The 24,505-nt window shown below is 38.4% G+C and overlaps 1 protein-coding gene and 1 long non-coding RNA gene across 2 annotated transcripts; one reads left to right on the forward strand and one right to left on the reverse strand.

Moving 5' to 3' along the window:
* Positions 1-5,731: 5,731 nt before the first annotated feature.
* Positions 5,732-8,640, reverse strand: LOC110939792. The gene is made up of 5 exons (XR_002592506.2): positions 8,330-8,640; positions 7,100-8,215; positions 6,949-7,024; positions 6,256-6,363; positions 5,732-6,177 (listed from the first exon to the last, which is right to left on the reverse strand). It is a non-coding gene; the product is annotated as an uncharacterized LOC110939792 (long non-coding RNA).
* A 12,734-nt stretch (positions 8,641-21,374) lies between these two features.
* On the forward strand, positions 21,375-23,348 carry LOC110942547. The gene has a single exon (XM_022184321.1). The coding sequence runs from the start codon at positions 21,375-21,377 to the stop codon at positions 23,346-23,348; it is 1,974 nt and encodes a 657-aa protein (XP_022040013.1).
* The last annotated feature ends 1,157 nt before the right edge of the window (positions 23,349-24,505 follow it).

A 24,505-nucleotide genomic window follows, 5' to 3' on the forward strand; every position in this document is an offset into this window, starting at 1 on the left:
CACACTTGTCGCATTCATTTATTTTGAAACCATTGTCAATCATTACATGATCAAACTTTTGGTGCCATTGTTTTGGAGCTTGCTTCAAGCCATACAAAGACTTGATCAATTTACATACTTTACCCTTGTTTCCAGGGGCGGAAAAACCCTCAGGTTGTTCCATGTAAATTTCTTCTTCTAAATCGCCATTTAGAAATGCGGTCTTTACATCCATTTGGTGAACTTCCAAATTTCTTAGAGCCGCAATTGCAAGAACCAATCGTATAGAGGTTATTCGCGTCACAGGCGAGTGAGTATCAAAGTAGTCTAGACCCTCCTTTTTTCTAAATCCTTTGATTACTAACCTTGCCTTGTATTTATCAATACTTCCGTCAGCTTTCATCTTCCTTTTGAATATCCAACGATATCCAAGTGGTTTACAACCAGGTGGAAGATCTACTAACTCCCAAGTATGATTTTGCAATATAGAATCAATTTCATTCTTAATTGCTTCTTGCCATTGAGGTCCTTCTGCGGAGGTAACTGCGTCGCGGTAGGTATTGGGCTCACCCTCAACCATGTAGCTCATGAAGTCAGGACCAAAGGATTTTTCAACCCTTTGTCGTTTACTTCGTCTAAGCTCACCCTCCTCGACCTCCGGTCGTTCATGTGTTTCATCTATCCTAGTAGATGAACTTGGTCCTGCTTCATCTAACCATGTAGACGAACTTGGACCTACTTCATCAACCGCTCTTGATGAAGGTGCATGTGTTTGTCCTAACATAGGAAACACATTCTCAAAATATGAGACGATATTAGAATTTGCCTCCATGATAGTGTGTTTGTGTACATCGGGATTCTTGGATTCATATACAAGAAAATGATGTGCACTACTTTGATGTGCATATCCAATGAAAATGCAATCAACAGTTTTGGGTCCTATCCTAAGAGCCTTAGGAGGTGGTACAATCACCTTAGCTAGGCACCCCCACACTTTCAAGTATTTGTACGATGGCTTCTTTTTCCTCCATAACTCATATGGAGTTGCGTCCCTATTTTTCAAGGGTATCTTGTTCAAAAGATAGTTTGCTGAGAGAATGGCGTCCCCCCACATTTCTCGGTTCACTCCCGAGCTTATCAACATGGCGTTCATCATTTCTTTCAATGTGCGGTTCTTTCGTTTCGCCACGCCATTTGATTGTGGAGAATAAGGAGGTGTACACTCATGTACAATGCCACTTTTTGCGCATAAATCCGCAAAAGGTGCAACATATTCACCTCCTCGATCGCTTCTCAAAGCTTTTATCTTCTTTTTAAGTTGATTCTCAACTTCATTTTTGTACAAGATAAACTTCTCTATTGTTTCGTCTTTACTCTTAAGTAAATACACGTAACAATATTTAGTACAATCATCAATAAACGTGATGAAGTACTTATTTCCTCCACGCGTGGGAACCGCTTTTAAATCACACACATCGGTATGAATTAAATCAAGGGGTTCGGTTATTCGTTCAACCGATTTAAACGATGATCTCGTAAGTTTGGATTCAACACAAGTCTCGCATTTGTGATTGGACTCGATATGGAATGTTGGTATTAGGTTTAATTTAATTAAACGTCGTAATGAATTAAAATTTACATGTCCTAGTCTACCATGCCAAACATTAGAAGACTCAACCATGTAAGTAGAAATAGAATTTTCATTCATTTTCTTGTTATCGTTTACAACAGAAACATTCATTTTAAACATTCCATTAAGGGCATAGCCCTTTCCAATAAAAGTCCCACGTCTAGACAAGACAAAATTGTCCGATTCAAACACTAGACGAAATCCAAACTTGTTGAGCATCCATCCCGATACGAGATTCTTCCGTATCTCTGGAACATAAAGCACTTTGGTCAAGGTCAACTCCTTGCCAGAAGTCATCTTCAGGATGACTGTGCCTTCCCCTTTGATGCTTGCGGTAGCTTTATTTCCCATATAAAGCTTTTCTTCACCTGAAGCTTCCTTGAATGTAGAGAAAAGAGCCTTGTCTCCACAAACATGGCGGGTTGCACCCGTGTCAACGAACCATCCTTTTGGGTTTTCACCCATTGGGTTGACTTCTTCAATCATAGCCGCTTCCTCGGTTATCATTGCGATTAGAGGCATACCATCCTCATCAACCATATGTGCACGCTCCCGCTTAGGTTTCTTGCATTGGTTAGCACGGTGCCCCGTCTCGTTACAATTGTAACAAGTACCTTGGAAAGGCGCAGACTTCTTTTTCACAGCCCCCCTTTCAGGTCCAAAGTTGTTAACCTTTGCTTTCCCTTTGTTGTCCTTTTTACCCTTGCTTTCTTGCCCTTTGAGGACTCCCCAACTTCCACCATGTTTGCCTTAGCCGAAGCTTGCAAAATGGTGCCTTTTTGGGCCACCCTGTTTTCTTCTTCTATACGAAGACGAAGAACAAGGTCCTCGACCGACATTTCCTTTCGCTTGTGTTTAAGATAATTCTTAAAATCCAACCAAGCTGGAGGTAATTTTTCGATCATGGCTGCCACTTGAAATGTTTCGCTAAGTACCATTCCCTCAGCGTGGATGTCATTTAGTATAATTTGCAACTCTTGGACTTGGTTCATAACACTCTTGTTATCAACCATTTTGAAGTCCAAGAAACGAGCGACAACAAATTTCTGTGTTCCCGCATCCTCCGTTTTGTACTTTTTCTCCAAAGACTCCCATAATTCTTTGGAAGTCTTGATATTATAGTACACATTATACAAGGCATCCGCGAAACCATTGAGAACATAGCCTTGACATATAAAGTCCGAGTGCTTCCATGCCTCTACCGCGCTCAGAGCCTGAGCATCGGTCTCCCCTTCCGCAGGTTGGGGAACGGTCTCCGTCAAGAACCTCGCAAGGTTCATGGTGGTCAAGTAGAAGAACATCTTTTGTTGCCACCTCTTGAAGTGGAGACCCGAGAGCTTCTCGGGTCGTTCAGCATGATTTGCCACTGTGGACGCTCCCACAGTGTTGGCAGGGGTACCGACAACGACGTTGACGTTGGTATTTTCAGTCGACATTCTGAAAAATTCCACAAAACCAAGTTAATAAAATAATAAATGTGCTAATTTATTATTTATCCAAAGTAAAGAGTTTTTGAAACCACCGCGCAGCTTCTAAGTCCAACTTTGAAGACTACAACCGTAGGTTTCTAGAACTCAGCGACTGAATGGAGTAGAAGCAGAGTTCTGTTTTGACAAAGTCACTCCTTTGAATCAAAACAGAGAAAAAACTTTTTAAAACACAACCTGCTGTGGGGGAAAAAAATTTTGAATTCACAGCAGAGAAGTTTGTGATTCTACATGAACGGTGTTTTAAAAATTTGTTTTAAGATTGTAGGAATCCGTTCGTGAAAAATAAATAAAATAATTTATTAACTTGAATTACAAGAACAAAAACAGAATTACAATTGAAATAAAATACTTATTACAACTGAAAAAGGGAAAACCAAAGACAGAAAATCCGAACAGACGAAACTGTTCTTGGCTGAGGATCGTGTTAGACACGGGTCACTTAAAACAAATTTCGTGTCTCCCAGGAGAACACGTTTGTTTCCAGGATACAACAGCCTCAAGCAGTTGCACTGCCGGTATTGACTCCAACCCGAACGAGTACCTTGCGCCTTGAGAGAAGATAATGAATTCTGTAGTGAGAAGATTGTATGAAGCTTGTGTAATGCGGTGTATCGAATCTGCCATAGGAACCTCCTATTTATACTGCAGGTCTTGATGAAACTGAAAAACGAATTAAATGGGTGAATTAAACTGCATTAAACGTCTTTAATGCACTTTAATTCGTCACTTAATTCTCAGTCAAACGCATTAACTTCGTCAGTTTCAAATGCTGAATGTAACTGCAATGGCATTAACTGCAGCAGGAAGCTTCCGCGCGCGCGCAAGACACATTGCCGCGCGCGCAGGTCTGCAACCTCACGGGCGGTGCGTCCACTTGGCTCACTGCCATGCGCGCGTGCGCCATACTCAATCAGGTCCATGCGCGCACGCGCGCGCGCAAGACACACTGGTGCGCACGCAGGTTTGCACCCGCATGCGCGGTGCGTCCATTTGGCTCAAGTCCATGCGCGCGTGCGCCACGGTACCTGTGAGGCTATACGAGCACGCCACACAGTCGCACCGTATTGGCTCACTCTGGTGCTCCGCGCACGACACAACAGGACCTATGCACCATGCGCGCAACTGCGCGCCTCCGTGCCAAGTGTACTCGCGCGCGCATGCGCATGACTGCCACGTCATGCGCCGCATCACCTACCACTTGGTCCTTGCAACCCTTGTGCTCCACCACGCGCGCGCGGTCAAAAATACAAAGACGGCTCTCAAGCGGCTCGCGGCGATGCGAGTGTGAAACCATCAAAGCGCCACATTGTGCCTCATCGCCCACGCCACGCGGGAGCGTGTGCGGCCCTTCACGAGGACACTAGCGTGTGCTTCCATGAAACAATAAGATTGGAGAGATCCTACTTAAATACCCCTTTAAGTTCCATCTCTCATCCTATGTGGGACAAGGTGCCACTTTCCCACTTATTTCAGCATTCAAGTTTCAAACACCAAACTTTGAGCATCGATATCTCATTCATCTTAGCTCCGTTTTGGACGTGGTTTAGTTCGTTGTGAAGTCCTTCCAACGTAGAACACAAACCCACAAATAAATATATAAAACCCGCTCATTTTATTATATTTATTTTTAGTCCAAAATTAGGAAAAAATCATTTTCCTAATAAAATTTCCAACAATAATACCTTGAATCAACTCTTTTTTCCTGCCTTTTAGCCCGCAATCCTCATGCGATTCGAGTAAATCCTTGACTGAAAAAGCCAAAATAAAAGGGATCTTGCACCACATACTAACAATCGACCAAACCGTCGACGCAATCCCGCACGAGGTGAATAAATGTTCCACAGTCTCTTCTTGTTCAACATATGAAATAAAGGATGATGTTCAAGAGATTGGAGAATTGGCCTACATTAATGGAGGTATGAATTGGAATACATCTTTATTCCACAGTTGAGCTTTGCTTTTGATTTCAACAACTCTTTTTTTATAACTTATTTTATAGCTGGAAATTTTCTAGGACTACCAACTGTGACTATTTATCTTATTTTAGGTATAAATCTTAGGTTATATATGTCTTTGTTTTAGTAAGTTTTTTTTTTTTTTTAATTTCTTACGCAGGCTATTTATAAGGAAGATGCAAAACCTATATTGGTGGCAGAAAAGAAGATTCCTCCAGCAATACTAGCTTGCTTGCTGAAACATGTGATCACTGTAACCTTTGAAGAAAAATTAGATTTTGCTGTACTAGCCTTTTAAATCATATGTACAGAAATAATATATCTATTTTGGGTTATTTGATGTTTTGATTTGGATGTCATTGTGTATGTCTGTTATGATTTTGAAATTTCATAAATAGTTACATTTTAAAGCTTTGCAAAGAATATAAATGGCTAAGAAATGGTAGCATATGTAAATAGGTGGCAAAACAATGGCAAAGCGGTAGCAAAATGGAGGCAAATGACAAAAGCGGTAGCAAAATGGTGACAAAAAAGGCGGTAGCAAAATGATGAAAAGAAAAAAAGCGGTAGTAGCAAAAACTAAAATGGTAGAAAAATGATGACAAAAGTGACGGTAGCAAAAACTAAAATGGTAGCAAAATAGTGACAAAAGTGATAAAAAGCGGTATCAAAATGGTGACAAAATTACGGTAGCAAAAACGGTAGCAAAAAATAAAACGGTAGCAAACAGGTGGCAATAGGGCAATTGCTACGTGTGTATTTCTTACCAAGTTTTTGATAGCAAAACCGTGGCAAAAGGGCAATTGCCATCGTTACTGAAAACGTGGTGGTAAAAGCCCAATTTTCTAGTAGTGATGAAATATTAGTAACACATCTAAGGTATGCAACCATGCATACACTATAATAAGAATGAACTAGCAATTAGACCCGCGCACGTTGCGTCGCGGGCCTATCGCAAAAATCGAACGGATAACATAACATTTCGGTAAAAAAGGTATCGACTTTGTCAACTTCCTATGTAGCTAGTCCAATTTTTGTTGTTGACGCGAAAATGTGGTACGTCGCTAATGCTTCCCTTGATCACCAAACATGTCATATTGTTGTTGTATGCCGAAATTTACCACTACATATATATTTAACAGAAATTGGTCAATATGTTGCACGAAAAGTAATTGGTAAAGTGGCAAAGTATTTTGTGCACCTGGAAGTTAATTAGATGCATATGGAATTGTTTCGGCTTACAAAAAAGCTACCTTGCCCAACAATCTTTTACTTTATTGTTTTGCTTGATTTTTTACGGCCTCATTCTCTATGAAACCAGTCAGTCAGTTCCGCCAAACACCAAGTCAAACTATTAGATATTAAACCATTATAGCCATAACATGAATTCAAAGAAAATGACTAAATGAAGAATGCGAGTTGCCAAAGTCTTTGTTTGTTTTGAAGTTAGACTCATACTTAAAATTACAAATAAACAAACTGATAGGTTAAACTAACTATAAGATAACTAATTATCTTTTTGGTATTAAAATCATTATCTATATATGCGATAAACTTAATTTTTTTTACTATACATATGTATTTGGTAATGGGGTTGGATTTAAGACATCTGTGTAGATGTGTAATAAAGCCAAGAATATTAAAACTTACTTAAGTACAGTGTTATCAAGGTTGCTGTAACTGCCAACACCTAGCCAACTGCAGTTTCATTTTTATATGGAAACAATGTTTCTAACCAGAAGGTAATTTTTATTGGATTTTTTTTGTTGCAAAATGTGTTGAAGAAAAAGAGAACTTAAAATTGAAATCTAATATAATGTGAAGTTGTAAACTTTAAATGACATTAAAAGTTGCAATAATATGGAATTAGTTATACAAGGTACTTGGTACTTACCATTCATCTTCGATTTTAAATTTTTTGACATTCTTGCATGCCCTTTTAATGTAGGTGACACTGTTTTTCGCATGTCCTATGTAGTTTGTATATATTTGTATTAGTAGTCATTGTAATTGTCAATATAAATAGAAAAGAGGTTTGTTCTTACCAGTCAATGATTATGGATGTGGCTTTCGGCTTGCAAGCATATCATTGACAACTTGCATTTGATAATCTTTTTGGTACTTTATTCTTACATGGATGTTGATGGAAGGTCTGCAAATTTCTATACAAAAGAGCATAACAAAGGTAAGTGAATTTAAGCCTCCCAAAATCAAGAACACTTATAGGGATTTTACCTTGGACAAAGAGAAATAGTTAAAATTAACATGCGTAATTCTCATTACAGAATTTTAAACAAACTGTAGTAAATAGAACTCCAAGAATAATTTTTTTAGGCTTGGCCCAATGTAAAGAAATAGATACCCATCTAATAAATCAATTTTGGCACATCAAAAATTTGAACTCATGAGCCCGAAATACCCCTTTGCATTCTATGCGGCTGCTCCCAACTATACACATACGACAACATCCATTTTTAATCTTCTACCAACTCAAGTGGATTCATGATAGCATCCACCATATGGAATATATACAATCAAGTAATCCTATAATAAAATGTCATCTTGATGTAGCAATCTAATAGGTGAAACACACATGAAACAACAATCCCATCCTTCTCGACACATGCAACAGCACGTGTAACCAAAACCCATGTAACGACCGTCACCTTTTCTTTTACCAATTTAAAATATCACGACAACACAGCCCCCGTAATTTATAAATCCCCAACATGTGAAAAGTAAATAATCAAGCCATCACAATGAATTAGTAGCAAGAAATGAAACGATACAAAGTCACTTGAGAGAAGAATCAAGTTTCTGAGTGGGCCAGAATATCACCCGGATTATTTGCGTCGCTCACCAGGCTCTCTCGTATTACCTCTTTACCCTTTGAATTTTACAATTTTCTTTTATAATCTATCACTGATACAAAAAGAAAGGAACAACCAGTGGTGGTCAATGGTCGTGTTGGTTGCTCATTCGACTCGAGCATCGGTAAATGGGCCACCGAGGCTCAACTCTTTTGCAATGGCTCCGGCGGTACACCTTTGGAAATTCTAGCCGAAATTACCCTCACCGCCTATACACACCATGAGTGAATAAACCTACACCTGCCTATGTTCACCTAAATAAATGGCATGAACCACCGTGAAAGTGCTCATCTGCAAATTCAACATATTAATTTTCTTAATTTAAGCAAAGTTTTTGTCAACAGAAATCAAACATATGCAACTGGATCAAATTTCCCCCAAATCCGGAAAAATCAATAATAATACCTTGAGTTTGAAGACTCCTCACTCTCCAAAGTATGGCCGGCTCCGTCGTAGCACCGCCGTGGCGCCGTGTGTGGTTACCAGAACAGGGTGGTTGACGTCCTTTACTATCTCATCTTCGATCTCCTCCCACTCTCTATGCTTCTCTCTCTCTTTGATGTTAGTGGGCGTCTAAAAAACGCAGAAACCCTAAACGTAAAAGGAAAATAAAACTGAAACAAAGGGGAAAACTGTAATTTCTGACAAAAGGAGAAAATTGTAACTTCAATATATGCACCGACTTCGTGCTTTAAGATGTAGTAGAATATGTGTTGTGTAACAAGGCATACACTGTACAAATATCATTAGTAACATATGTTTTGTATATGACATCGCATGTACTAAGAATGCAATGCATATACAACCAATCTATGCGTGCCAACAATACAAACTCTATACTATGTAGGCATATCATCAATAATAAATATAAATATAAATGTTATATATATATATGTCATAACACATGTTATATATATATGCATTAGTAAATAGTAAATACACTATACTTTATATGCATATGCATGTTATGCAACAATGCATGTTAAAGTGTGATAACTCACACATTTAGTGTGCAAGTATTATCAGTGACATATGTAGTATATGAAAAAAAAAAATGATTTAACACTAAAATATCATTAACAACCTTTAGTGTAATAATCGATGCACACACTATAGTATTAACATATATAGTGACATATGTAGTATATGCAAAAATGATAACACTAAAATATGGTTAACAACGTTTGGTGTAATAATCGATGCATACACTTTAGTATTAACATATATAGACTCGTTTAATTGTTGGAAAGAGAGTGAAAAAAAACCGTAATAACTAAAAAGATGGGTATCTATATACATTTAAAAAATTAAAAGAAATATAAGGATAAAATGGTCATATTATCAAACTTTTACTTTCCGTGCGAGTTTTGTAACCATTTCTTGTACAAAGGTAGATGAAAATGTCATAAATACATATGTAAAAAGATAGCAAAAACTGCTGAGCCGGTATTAATTCTCCATTTACACTTATGTAAATTTGTTTTATAAAACTGATGATGTTACCTCATCATTTTTTTACATCAATGTGAACGAAGAATAAGTAGCGGCTTGACATTTTTATCAGATGTGTATGTGATATTTTTGTCTACTTTTGTGCAAAAATTTTTAGCAAAACTCGCAGGAGAAGTAAAAGTTTTCACGGTTTTCACAACTCAAGGTGGTTTTCATTGAACTAAATCATATATATATATATATATATATATATATATATATTATTTTGATTTTAGAGAAATATGTATGACACTTAAAATTAGTTTGGATATATATGATATTTGACGAGTTTCTTGGGAAAACTAGACATTCTATAAATGTCACCACTGATTTTTTTAGGGTCTACATATTCACACACCAGTTTACCTATTTGCACACCCATATATACGTATCTTATAGGTTTTGTACGATGCGTATAGGGTTTATGTTTCCGACAAAGTGGTCAAACCTCATACAGTGCCATATCAATCCAATATACGATGCGTATATTTCCTATACAAGGGGCCTATACAATGCCTTTATACGCCACATATAGCCTTGTAGATGGCGTGTATCTATCTGATTTGTATTTGATATGATTTTGTCTGAGCACGTTATTTAAGGTATGTGCCTCGTATAGCTCTATATAAGGCATATACTTTTGAAATTCAACTTTATAAATACGATCATGTAAAGCGGTTGTTCTTCAAAACCTTCATTCCTTCTCTTCTTCAAATAAAAATTCTTCAACTCCTCAAACCTACGGCTTCACTATTTAAATCAACACTATTGGAAAAATGTCACCGTTCTAGGATGACAACTATTTCTTTGGGCAGTATTCCAACGAGTCATGGGGGTGCCTGAAACCGGCTCGGTAACATTTATTAACTTAACTTCTTTGTTGTTTGATTATCAAATTTTTATCATACTGTTTTTTCAGGAGGAGTTTGGTGTTCCTGATTCTAACAAGTAGGAGGAGGTTGTGTCTGGCGTTCAAACCGATCAAAATAGATTGTTTCTAGATTTGAACAAGCCTCCACCACCTCCCCTGTTGATGAACCGTATTGTCTGGCACAACAAGGGTTGGATATGGTGTAAATCTTTTTATGTGTAAAAAGACTATACAGATGGATACGGAGGATACGGTGGTGAGCATCCATTCACACCACCGTATTATAATGAGCAACCCCCTGACCCAGGAAATCCTTACGAAAGTAACAATGTATCACATTCTTTATATATGTAAAAAGATTGTCTGGACAACGAAGAAAACAATGGTGAGCATCCAAACACCCCACCATATGATGATGAGCAACCCCCTAACCCGGGCAATCCATATCAAACTAAACACATATTACATTCATGTAATAACGTGAGATAGTGATATACGTATGTTTCTTAATTAAATGTTATATATTAAAATTAGTATGTATAATAAAAAATAATTAAATAAGATTAATAAATATGAAATGTAAATTAACCGTATCGGTGTTTCAGATTTTTAGGTCTCTATATAAACCGAAGGAATGGGCACAAAAAAGGAAAAATGAGAATGCTTACCTTATTGTGACCCGATGATCGAAGAAACTTGGCGAGGGATATACATGGTATGGCTTGAGTGTGACCGTGGTGGTGAGCACCGTACTATAGCCACAGTTAGAAAAGACGGGAGCAAAAACATCGGTTGCCCGTTTTCACCGATGGCGGGGTGGCACATCGACCATGAAGAACTCTGAATGTTAGTAGTGCAACAATTAGAGTCGCATCACCGTGTTCAGAAAAAAGCTTGTTGTCGAGACCCCTACCAAACTAGAAAACCTAATGTGGAACAGTGGGAAGATATGTATAGGCCTCGCCTAGAATGGTATGAATCGATAATGAATCCCGATCTAGACCCAGCTCCGAGTGTTAATTATATCGATTAAACATAAATTTATTATCAATACTAATATTATTTGTTATTAATATTAGTATTGTTGTTATTAATATTATTTTTTCATAAAATTTAACTAATATAAAATTTATTAATATTAATATTTTTGTAATTATTATAAATGTTAACTAATAAAAAGATTTAAAAAAACAAATATACGTCGCTTACATGTCTATATGAGGCGTCTGAGAAAACACAATTACCTTTATAGAGATACCCATATCCCGTAAACCATTGCTCTGATACTTATCGATGTCGAAAGTTCGGTAAAAAAACAAGTTTAAAATTAGTACCTAAATCCCATGCTTTGATACTTATTGATGTCGAAAGTAGTGTGTTGAGCTATGGGAAATTAGTTGGAAGGGTTAAAGTTCGTATGTTTCTTTGATTAACTAATCTAAAACTGTTATATTTTGTTTTGATTAAGAGAATGATTATGAAGACAAATTTATTGACTAGTTGTAAACATTTACGAGAAAACTAATCTACCTCTAGGTTTTAAGGTTTGACTAAACACAGTTGTTTTTATTAACTGGTGGGAATTCATTAAGGGTGACTATGTGTTTGATTAAACAAACGAGATTATAAAACCGAACTTAATGGGTTCTATTTGTAAGCTAAATTTTTATCTATCAAAAACACATCCAACAAACTACGAAATTGGCCCCAATTTAAAATTTTTAAAACAACATTCACATTAATACCCAAAACGATTTAATTTGCATAAGACCAAAGTTAGTTAATCACATACTTGTCATTTCTAAAGTACTTCATTAACAAAATACAAGTTTTAAGTGTACTTCAAGACATCAACAAAGGACTTAAACCATAATAAATTCATTACCAAAAGTCCGACCCATATGAGCATATTAGCATCACGGAAGCGTGTATGTGTGTTCGTTCTAAGCTCGCCATAACCCTAAGCTAAAGATTTACCTACAACATTTCAACATGAGTCAGTTATATTTAATTTCCACAATTGGATTAATTTTATTTCCCATCTTAATGACCATCGGTCATCCTTATGGATTTTTCATTCTTTGGTTTACCAAGTTACTACAATAACTTAGTTTCTCACCTTATACAAATTCATCCTCTTCATTCAAATGGTCATTCTAGTCATACATGATGTCTGCATAAAGCAACCCAACTAATATCCAAGTTCCATGTCTTGGTTTTCCACCACATATCGTTCCTTACCCAAATTGACCCGTTTTAACTACAACAAACCAAAGTGTAAGCTACATGAACTTACCTTAATATTGGGTCCCTTGTTGCCTAGTGTTGCTTGATCCTTCTTCTTTCACTTCTACACTTAATAAATTCATACTTAGATTTCATGAATTCATTCCATTAACATACTTATGCAAACAAAATGATATCAAAATCGCCACATACATGGATTCTTACATTCTAATCATGATCATAATGGAGTATTTGTCACAAAATCACATAATTAACATTTAAGGCATTTCATCAAACACTTGTTGGGCATTCACTTCAAGATTCTTCAAAAATTATCTAATCACTAACAATTTACCATGTTTCTACTAGTTATCACATTCCAAGTAATTCAACAACATTCAGTCATCATAGTTCCATGTTATTTAACCTGCATCAACAATATAACCTAAAAGCTCCAATTTCATGATCATGTTAAAAACCCACTTCATCCTACATGAGGGTTTTCACATATAACAACAATATACACTATTTCTACCCATACATTCATTCATATAGTGATTCTAAACGATATTCCTACTTTAATTTATGTTATATTAAAACTCATTCCAAATTGATGCCTTCAAGTTCTTGTTCTTACTCAAACTTCATCAAATGAAAAATCGCAAGTTACATTATGATTAGCAAGATGATCAAGGATTAGAGTTCATGCATAGGATTTGCCTTCAGTATAATCAAAATCTTGTTGAATTTAACAATTTGATTTGGAGAATGCTCCATCTTTCTCTCTCCTAAATCAATACACACACGTAACCCAGGTATTCTAATTTTCCCCTCTTTGAGTAAGTTACAAAAATCGTCCTTTATGTATGTTACTTATTGCAAAGTTTGTCCTTTGTTTTCAAAAATTACAAAAACCGTACTCAATGTTTGCAAAACCTTGCAAGTTATGTCCTTTAGCCATAACTCAGTTAATTTTATTGTTAAATCTGACCAGCTGGATCCCACATGAGGGTATTTTAGACATTTTACCCAAAATAAATAATTATGTTTAAAAAATATATATTATATATCTACATATACATACATACACAGACAACACAATTGCCCACCACCACCACTCCCTTTACTCCCACCACCATTCCCACCCCAACCACCGTCCACAGCCAATCTTAGACACCACGGAACCACCACCATATCGCCTGCAATCTCTGGCAACCTCCGGCCATCACCACCCACAACCGCCTGCCGGAAATAAACTTAAGCAACAACAAAACATCAGATTCACCACCACCGAGCCTGCAATCTCCGGCAATCTCTGGCCATCACCCCCCCCCCCCATAACCACCCGTCGGACATAAACCCAAGCAGCAACAACACAAACACCCATAAATATTACAGATCCCCAATTTCTTGCGGTGGTGATAGTGGTCCAATTTTACAAAGTCCATCGGTCTTATCAGCAAAGGGTTTGGATTCCCAAGACATCCAGCACATGATAAACTACGATATGCCTGCGGAGATCGAAAACTACGTTCACAGGATCGGGAGAACCGGGCGATGTGGGAAAACGGGAATCGCGACGACGTTTATCAACAAGAATCAAAGTGAAACTACGCTTCTTGATTTGAAGCATTTGTTACAAGAAGCGAAACAGAGAATACCGCCGGTGTTGTCCTAAATTAGAGCATCAAAAAAGTCAACAGATTGTTAACTCAAGGAGGGATTATTTTGGTTCTGGAGGACATAGCGGAGAAATATGAGTTCTTATTTGTTGTTGAATATTTGATATTTTCATGTTGTATGAAGTTTTATAAGATCAATCTGGTTAGATTCTGAACTTTTGTTTCTGGGTTTGAAAATCTTGACTGGCAATTTGGGTTTAATCAATGGTAGTTATAGTGATTTTGTTTACCATTAGAGCATACGTAGTGGGGCGGTATGAGGGACTATAGCGCCCCATCGCGCTGCCAAACACCGGGACGGAGGGCGCCATGAAGGAGAAAGAAGAGAGGGGCGCGAGCTCCATAGTGGCGGTATGAGGTGTTAAGTTTGAATATTTATTTGTTTTTTTTTTATTTCTGGTTTTCTCCTCACTCACAAACATATATACATACATATTTTGTAAGAAGGAAGAAGGTTCTTGCAGGTATTGAAGAAGGTTGAAGGAAGAATAAGGTTGTTCCACGTATTGAAGGAAGAAGGAAGAAGGTTTTACGAATTGTTCCCTACAAAATTGGGTTTTTAACATATTTGATCCCTACAAATTATGAAAACTTATTTTATTTAATGGATTTTTTAACATATTCTGTTTTTTTAGTTTTTTTTTTCTGTTTTTTGCAGTTTTTTTAATTATTTTCTGTTTTTATTTATTTTTCAATTTATATATTCTGTTTTTATTTATTATCAGTTTTCTTAATTAATTTTCTATTTTTATTTATTTGCAGTTTTTTTTATTTATTTTCTGTTTTTATAAAAAATTAGAAATTAATAATTGAGTAATGATTAGACGGGGGCTTTATGACTACGGACTTAAATGCATAATGCCCCATAACGCCCACCCGCACACGTGGGGCGCCACGTGGCGCGCCACGTGGCGTGCCACGTGTCGCATAACGCCCACAAAGGGGCGTTATGACTACGCATGGCCTTATATATATATAACTCTATATAAATAAAATTCTTTTATTTATTATTTTTTATAATTGTTTATTTTAGTATTTAGAGCAAAATGACCAAAATACCCATATGTGGGGTCCCCTAGGTCAGATTTAACCATAAAAAATAACTGAGTTACGGCTAAAGGACATAACTTGCAAGGTTTTGCAAACATCGAGTATGGTTTTTGTAATTTTTGAAGACAAAGGACACACTTTACAATAAGTGACATACATAAAGGACGATTTTTGTAATTTACTCTTTATTAAATTAACTTTACTAAATGTGTCCTTTCAGTCCCTATAGTTTCATTGTTTATTTTGAATTTAACACTTTGATTTGGAGAGTCATAACCTCCTTACTTCCTACAAAAAGATGATAATAATTAACTTGGTTTGTTATCTTTTTGTTACTACATTTCAAGTAAGGCACTCACAACAAACATGATGGGCAAAAATAAGAATTTGGGGTGTTACAAGTCTACTTCCTTTAGAGAAGGTTTTGCCCCTGAAACCTAGATATCCCAATTAAAGTCGGGTAGTGATCCCGCATTTCTTCCTCTGATTCCCACATAAGATACGATCCCTTTCGGTGTTGCCATTGGACCAATACTTGTCACACCCACAAAATCCACATGCGAAGTTTTACCGTGAGGCTTGCGCCTGACCATGATCAAGCCATTAATCATGCTGAATAATTATTTATGATAACAAAATTTATCACAATCAACACGATTGGTGATTAAGTTTTTAAATGTTTAAACAAAGTCCAAATCAAAAGCGGAAGCAAAATGTTTAAAAATCCAGATAACAGTTAAAACCATAGTTGTTTAATAAAACTCAAACAAATAGTTCACCGCAATCACGACACTCCAACACTACAAGCTCCTGAGCTGTACCTAACGACCTACAAAGCATGCACAAGTGTGTCAACAAAGGTTGGCGAGTTCACAGTTTTCAGTGTTGTTACAAAAACAAGTTCGTTTAAATACTTTAGTTTTATAAGTCATGTCATGGGTAGCTAACCCACTGTTAAGCTACTAAACTGTGTAGTACCGAAAACTTGATTGTTGTAGTTGTTGTGCCCCGTATCAATGTCTATTATCATTGATAAGGTGTCAAGGTCAATAGTTCACACCCGGCTCCTAGCACGGTTTAAGGTTTATCGAACCTAATAGCGCTATCAACTATACCTTGTTTGCCAAACTCGGAAACTAATCGGTATAATGCGTGGGGACTTTAAGATAGAGTTCGTTTAGTCCGCTAAAGATATGAAATGTAAACTGAGGTATTTATTTAGAAGTATTTCAATCAAGGAATATAAGGCGGTCCCAATCCAGAGATAGTGTGGTTCCCAATACCCGAGAATGTATGCTTTTAGTAAATGTGTGAACTCACCTTAGATTAGCTTGGTAGATTTAAAGTACACGAGCTAGGATGGTCAACCACGTCCTATTATGGTTACCAAGATTATTAGGGGTTTCTTTTGAAAATTCACATTAGTTCTACACGTGTCTAACAAGTAGCACACAATCAAGTTATCACATAGCATTTCCATCATGTGGGTTCTTACATACATTCATAACAAGAGATATGATAAGAAATAACGAGTTTTATGTTCATTATTATGTTGTTCTTGCATAGAGCCCCTCGCCGTAGATTACGGTCCTCTACCGTACCTTACGGTACTCATATTCTGCTTGTTTTTATCAAAGCCTCGCCGTAGGTTACGACCCTCAACTGTAACTTACGGCACACTAGCTCTGATTGTATCAACATAGCCCCACCGTACGCTACGGTTCCCAACGTAGCCTAAGGCACACCCTTTCTGTTCAAATCAGAGAACACCCGCCGTAGCTTACGGCGTGCACATTTACATCATCTTATCAAGTTTTTCCAAGTTTCTACAGTACGTTAATGCGATTACACGAACACAATTGAACATTCTTAGTAGATTATGGTTTATTTATCAAAGAATTAGCACACCAAAACATCAAGATCATCACCCTAATCCACATGCATTTGTCTATATGAACATATTTAGAAACTGTAAAGCATCATACTTGACTCACATGAACCCTAGATCATCAAATACATTATAACCATCAACAAAATCAGATCTAGCAATTCAATATCACACGAACTCATCAAAACCTGTTATCATAAAAAAACCTAGTTACTAAATCAATACTCATACGATCAAAACCATACTAAAAACATGATCTCTAGCAAACCCTAGATCATAATTATTCTCATAAACACCAAATATCAATCATCATGCAAAAACACAACCAAGTATACCGAAGAAACTCAAACCAAAACAATGATGAACACACTAACCGAGAAATGGAGTGCGAGAGAGAGTGCTAGAGCGAGAGGGAGAGAGTTCTGAGAGGGTAATGGAACCGAGGAAGGAGAGTGCTGTCGTCGATCACCAAGGAGAAGAGAGGGAGAGCTAGGGTTTACTTGTTCTGTATTTGAAACACAAAAGAAATTGTAGACACATGCCTGCATGAGTGCGTCCCACATAAAGGAGAGGTTTGGGCTCAGTTGGGCTTAGGAAGTTTGGGTCAAGAACAAGAGGGCACTTGGGTGTGCGGTTGGGTAAGTGGTGTGCGGCTGAGGTGTATGGGTTGATTATTGTTGGGCCTCACACACCTCCAAACGTAGAAAAACATCTAGTAAATAATATAGGCACAAACAACCAATTTTAACATAACCAAGTTTAACACAATAATCAAGTTTAACACAACAATCAAGTTCAACATAACATAAGAATGTGACGTATAGCGAAACGTGAAGAGTAATGATACATAGTTAAAGATCACGAAATTAGACGATGCTAACCTCGAAAGCACGGGTTATCACATGATCCCCAAGTTGAAAGAAATTTTGTCCCGAAATTTAGCATGTTGTCACTAAAGAAGCTAGTGCAGTTGGGCGTTTTCGCGGGGTGTCACATCCAGGGGCGAAGGAGCATGGGTGCTCGGGGGTGCACCCGCCCACCCCAATGTTTCGGTTAGAAGTGTATATGGTCCAATTTTTCGTCCGAAAATTTTAAAATTATATAGGATCGCCACCCCGATTATTTTTCCTAAATGATGGGTAATTTGGTAAATATATTTTAACTCTTATTTTTATTTGTTTAACCCTAGATTACCCACCATACAATAAACTTAATACCCAAATTATTAACTATCAAATATAATTAATCTTAATCCAGCCGACATATATGTTCTGCGATTCTGCTCCGCGGCTCTGCCATTCTGCCAAAGACTTTTGGTGCCAAAAAAGGTGAGTGTTGCAACTTGCAATCCTTATCCTTTTTACTTTTTTTTTTGTTTTCCAATTCAAGATTCCCCACTTCGGCACTTCACAATTTCCTAACAATTCTTTATTTTTTTATTGTTATTAGGAATGCATTGGGTAACAATTCTCTATTCTTTTATTGTTATTAGGAATGCATTAATGTTTATCTTTATTCATGAATAAGAATCATAATTACATAAATGATAGATCTAAAATACTTAATAGATAAAGAGAATTTGATACCTTGATGATGAATTAATTAATGTATTATTAGTACTTTTTGTTAGGAATTCATGGGAAAGACGAAAACTATTGATTCTTTTTTCAAAAGAAAGGATGATGAACAAGAGAGTAAACGTAAAAAAACTTCAACTAGTGAGCCTGAAGAGCATGAAGCGCCACGACCACCACAATCAAACACAATTCCAAACGAAGCTCCACCACCACAATCAAACTCAAATGAAGCTCCACAACCACAATCAGACACTAATGAAGTGGATGTTAATCTTATAGAAATAGATCCCGGTAAACGAAATCCAATGTGGGAGCATCCGGTTAATTTAAGAGAACAAGTGGCGTGCTTATCTTTCTTTTGGACCTTACCAAATAGAACTTACAGAATATAAAGTTAATGGTACATAGAAGCAAGCTCGTAGGTTCCGATATCCTTGGTTCAAACTTTACCCTAATTGGTTAGAGTATTCTCCAACAACACATTCGGCTTATTGCTTTCTATGTTATCTTTTTTGTGACAAACCAAATATGAGCCATGGTCATGATACATTTACAGTTAAAGGGTTTGATAATTGGAATAAAGTTTGTGGGAAACAATGTGCATTTGATGTATAAGAATTTATACATCTTTTAAACGTCAAATACGCCCCGTTTATGCGAAAACTCTTTGTATTTTCATTGATTTTGGTACTCATTTGAGTTATTTATGAAAATACAGGTCCGGGCTTCGGCCCGGTGATGAAACGGAGGCTTTTGGAGCAAAATGGAGCGAAAATGGTGCATTCCAGCAAACTGCCAGATATGGAACTACCGTGCCAAACAGTGGCACGACCGTGCCAAGCCTTCCGACATCAGCACTCTCAACCAGCACTAGCATCTATCAGCCAAATCATCAAAATTCAGGGGAGCACGACCGTGCCAACCACTGGCACGATCGTGCCAGGCCAAAATCAACTCCTGATCAGCTTGTTTCCGAGAACGATGTGGTTGTTACCGAGCACTATCGGCTCGCATGACCAGACCATGCCCGAGCACGGTCGTGCGACCTCGGGAACATTTGAGCGGGATTTTTCCCAAAATGGTAGCAAACAGGGTCAACAATCAAGAAAGTGGTTCTAACACTTGCCAAGCACGACCGTGCCAAAAGGTGGCATGGTAGTGCCAAACGCCTAGAGTTTAAATACGAGTTCCTAGCTCATTTGCAGGGGAGTTGGAGCATTTTGGTGACTTTTTCTCTCAAGAATCTGGTCTTGGAAGCTTGTTGGAGCCAAGAGGAAGCCTTGAAGAGGACTAAATCACTTGAAGATCTACTCAAACACCATTTTAATCTTGTCTTTAACTTGGTTAGCTTACTACATTATGAACAATTTATGTTTCTTTGTGCTTGATTTGGTACTCATGAGCCTTATGGGCTAAACACTTGTGTTGTCCAAACTATGTTGAAGCTTATGAACATATGATAATATGGAAGTAGATGTGATGATTGTTCTTGTTAATCTTCATGTTGTCACTTAGTCTTGTTCTTGGAATTCATATGCATGCTTAAAGTTCTTGTTCTTGAATGTTTGCTCATAAGTATTTACATGTTATGTTGGAAAGCCCATGTAGAGATTATGATTATTGAATCTTGTTAACTTGTTAGTATGATTCATAGCATGAAACTAGGAATGGTGAGTGCTAATGTGATATGAACAATGATTTGAGCTTGTGTGTGAATTCTTGCATCTAGATTTGGAAAGATCAAAAGTATGTTCATATGGATTCTATAGTTTGTATTCATGTTAGGTTGATGATTTAGGCCAAAGTTGTTAGCTAGCATGACCATGCTTGTGGTTCATATCAAGAACATGATGATAGTGCCAACTACTTAAAACCAAGTTAGGGTGATTAGTGTGTTTCTCATATTAGTTTTCCCTAATTTGTAGAGTTAGGAGTTTTGACAAACAAATAACTCATGATTAAAGATTAACATTATGATGCAAGTGAGCTTAAAAGAATAATTTTTAGGTGATTAGAATGTTAATTCATTTTTAATTTTCCTAAGAATTATAGACTAGGAAGCCTTGATTGGGGACTTAGTTAAATCTAGAACTTGCATCATCACAAGTCTTCCACCTTGTTGTCATATGTTTGTTAGTGGAAACTTAGTTTAGGCAACCCTTTCTTAGATATTGTTCTTTGTTAGAATTTTTAGTAGTTTATTTATTTGCATGCTAGTTTAGAAAAAATCAACCCAATCATTTGAAAAGGCTTTGAAGTAGCAAAAGTTTAGTATCGAGACACCGCATCCACGGATTGATATCCGGTTCTTACCGATTAGCTATATTACCACCCGACGGGTACACTTGCCCTTTTGTGTGTGTAGTTAGTTTTTAGGTGAAAAACCATTTTTAAAACTAAATTTGTGTGAAGAAAAACTCAATAAAAAATTATATTTAATTCACGCACATCAAGTTTTTGGCGCCGTTGCCGGGGATGCGGTCTTCTTGAAAACGATTCGAGTTACTTATTTAGCCATTGTGAAAAGTGTACAAAGTTTTTGTCTACTTGTTTTATTTGCCTTTGCTTGATTATTTGAAAAAAAAAAGAATATGATTATTTGCTAGTTGTTTTTGTTTTTGTATATATTTTGTGCATTGTGCTCCTTATTCCCTACAGGTCGTGCATGTCCTCAACCCCTGCTGCTGATATCGTTGAGCCTTCATCGGAGCCGGAGCGCGATCTTCACCGGAGACTGCGGGAGCGGTTTCGCGTGGTAGCCAAGACGATTGAGACAGACACAGCGGACAATGACACCTTTTACGAGGTTCGGGTAGACATGGCGGACGTGGAAGAGAATAGGATATTGAATGAAATTGGTAAACCGTCACTCGATGGTTTGCCTGCGAGCATTAATGCACCGACAATCGACAATTATAATTTCGAGATCAAGGCTGGCACCATATCGATGTTGCAGAATGTGGTGCAGTTTTATGGCAAGGATCACGAGGATCCTAGTGTTCACATCGCAGGGTTTCTAGAGGTTTGTGACACATTTAGGATTCGTGATGCATCACCGGATGCTATCCGCCTTCGGCTCTTTCCGTTTTCCTTACGGGATGGAGCCAAGGAGTGGCTTCTTTCACTTCCAGCTGGATCTATCACTACAGGGAATCAATTAGCTGAGAAGTTCCTTCAGAAATATTTCCCTCCAGAGAAAATTGTTCGGTTGAGAACCAAGATTCTGAACTTTCGTCAGGACGAGGACGAGTCCCTTTACGAGGCATGGGAGAGGTTTAAAGAGCTTATGAGAAAGGTCCCACATCACGGGTTACCCAAGTGGCAACAGTGTCAGATCTTTTACCATGGTTTGGACAGTCAGGGACAGATGATGGTTGATACATACTCGGGTGGTGATATCGGCACGAAAAATGCCACCGAGGCATTTGAGATTCTTGAAAAGTGTGCCGCGAAAAACCGGACACAACAGCCCCCGTGGGGAAAGAGTTCTCGACAGGGAGTTCATCATGTGGACGACTACACAGCCATGACAGCACGCATGGATGCCTTATCTTTGAAATTTGATCGAGTGATGGAAATGCACTCGAGAGGTTCCTCGAGTGGGGGAGCATATCAGGTAGGTGATTTTCCGACGGGAGAGATGTCACACGAGCATGTTGATTTCATGGGAAACCAATACCGTCCTCAAAATAATCCCTACAACAATACTTATAATCCAGGGTGGAAGAATCATCCAAACTTCAGTTGGAAGCCCGATGCTTCCAACCAGCATCCACCCGGATTTGCTCCACGTCCCACAGCTCCGACCCATGGAGCATATGGTCCACCTCGACCTCAGCAGGCACCTTCCTCTAGCGATCCTAGTGTGCATGATATGCTTAGTCAAATCTTAGCTGGTCAAAACACTCAAAAGGCTGAGAATGAGAAGCGCTTTAGGGAGTATGACAGCCGTTTCACGAGGCACGAGAGTGAGTTGAGAAGCCAAAAGGCTTCCATGCAGACCATTGAGAACCAAGTTGGCCAGATTGCCAAGATGTTGTCTGAGAGGCAACAGGGGGGCCTTCCGAGCAACACAGAGCCAAATCCAAATGCTACTGCAAAGGCCATCACGTTGAGAAGCGGCAAGACCGCTCAGCCCATCCCTCCGGCTGTTCCAGCAAAGCCGGATGATGATGATGAGGTTGATGAGGAGATTGAGGCTGGGTCTCCGGGTGAGGTGCAACAGAGGCGAGTCCCAGCAAGTACCGCACGACCCAAGGAGCCAGTGGGAGAGTATGTCCCTCCCATTCCATATCCGGGGAGGTTGAAGAAGCAGAAAATGGAAGAACACTATGGTAAATTCCTCGAGCTTTTTAAGAAACTTCATATAAATTTACCATTTGTCGAGGCACTTGCTCAAATGCCTAAGTATGCCAAGTTTCTGAAAGATATCCTATCCAACAAAAAGAAACTTGAGGAGCTTTCGCAGGTGACCTTGAATGAAGAGTGTTCAGCGGTTCTTCAGAACAAACTACCGAAGAAGATGAATGATCCTGGGAGTTTCACTATCCCGTGTTTGATCGGTAGTTTGTCGGTCAGCAATGCATTGGCTGATCTTGGAGCTAGCATAAACCTCATTGCCATATGCGGTTTTTGCTAAGCTAGATTTGGGAGAGCCAAAGCCGACTTGTATGAGCATTCAGCTAGCCGACCGTTCAGTGAAGTACCCTCGAGGCATAGTTGAGAATATGCTGGTGAAAATCGACAAGTTTGTCTTTCCTGTCGATTTCATGATTCTAGACATGGATGAGGACAAAAATGTTCCACTTATCTTAGGTCGCCCATTCCTAGCCACTGCGAGAGTCTTGATTGATGTCTGCACCGGTAGACTTACTCTTAGGGTTGACGATGAGGAGGTTACCTTTGACATTGGGAAATCCATGCAACACTCACAAAATCAAGATGATACACTCTACTTCATTGAAACTATCGATACATATGTGAGTGATCATCTTCATGCTGCATTCAAGGAGGATGTTGTGGACACACAGCTGCTAGGAGGGGAGACTTTTGGTTCGCCCCGTGTGGACCGATTAGTTGAGGAGGTGACCTTTCTGATAGGTCACGCGTCTCCCCCGTGTCCCGAGGTTTTTGATGTTGTGGATCGCGTTACTGAGCCTAAAGCACGCCCTTCTATTGAGGATCCACCTTCGGTTGAGCTTAAGGAGCTCCCAGATCATTTGGAGTATGCTTACTTGGAGGGTGAGACTCATCTGCCCGTTATCATTTCTGCCAAATTGTCGAAGGAAGAGAAGGATCGATTGCTTGAAGTCCTGAAGCAGCACAAGAAGGCGATTTCTTGGAAGATTATGGATATAAAGGGATCAATCCGTCCTTTTGTACCCACAAGATCTTGATGGAGGAGGACTTTAAACCTGTAGTACAACATCAGAGGCGTTTGAACCCCAACATGCAGGAGGTTGTGAAGAAAGAGGTCATCAAACTACTTGATGCAGGTTTGATATATCCGATCTCTGATTCACCGTGGGTTAGCCCTGTACAGGTAGTCTCGAAGAAAGGAGGCATGACAGTGGTGACCAATGAGAAACACGAGTTGATTCCTACCCGTACTGTCACCGGATGGAGAGTTTGCATTGACTACCGCAAACTCAATGATGCCACGAGGAAGGATCATTTCCCACTCCCTTTCATTGATCAGATGTTGGAGAGGTTGTCGGGAAGGATGTACTACTGCTTCCTTGATGGTTTTTCAGGATATTTTCAGATTCCCATCTCCCCTGAGGATCAGGAGAAGAC

Source organism: Helianthus annuus, chromosome 6, assembly GCF_002127325.2.
Source record: "Helianthus annuus cultivar XRQ/B chromosome 6, HanXRQr2.0-SUNRISE, whole genome shotgun sequence".
In the NCBI taxonomy this organism is placed as follows: Eukaryota; Viridiplantae; Streptophyta; class Magnoliopsida; order Asterales; family Asteraceae; genus Helianthus; species Helianthus annuus.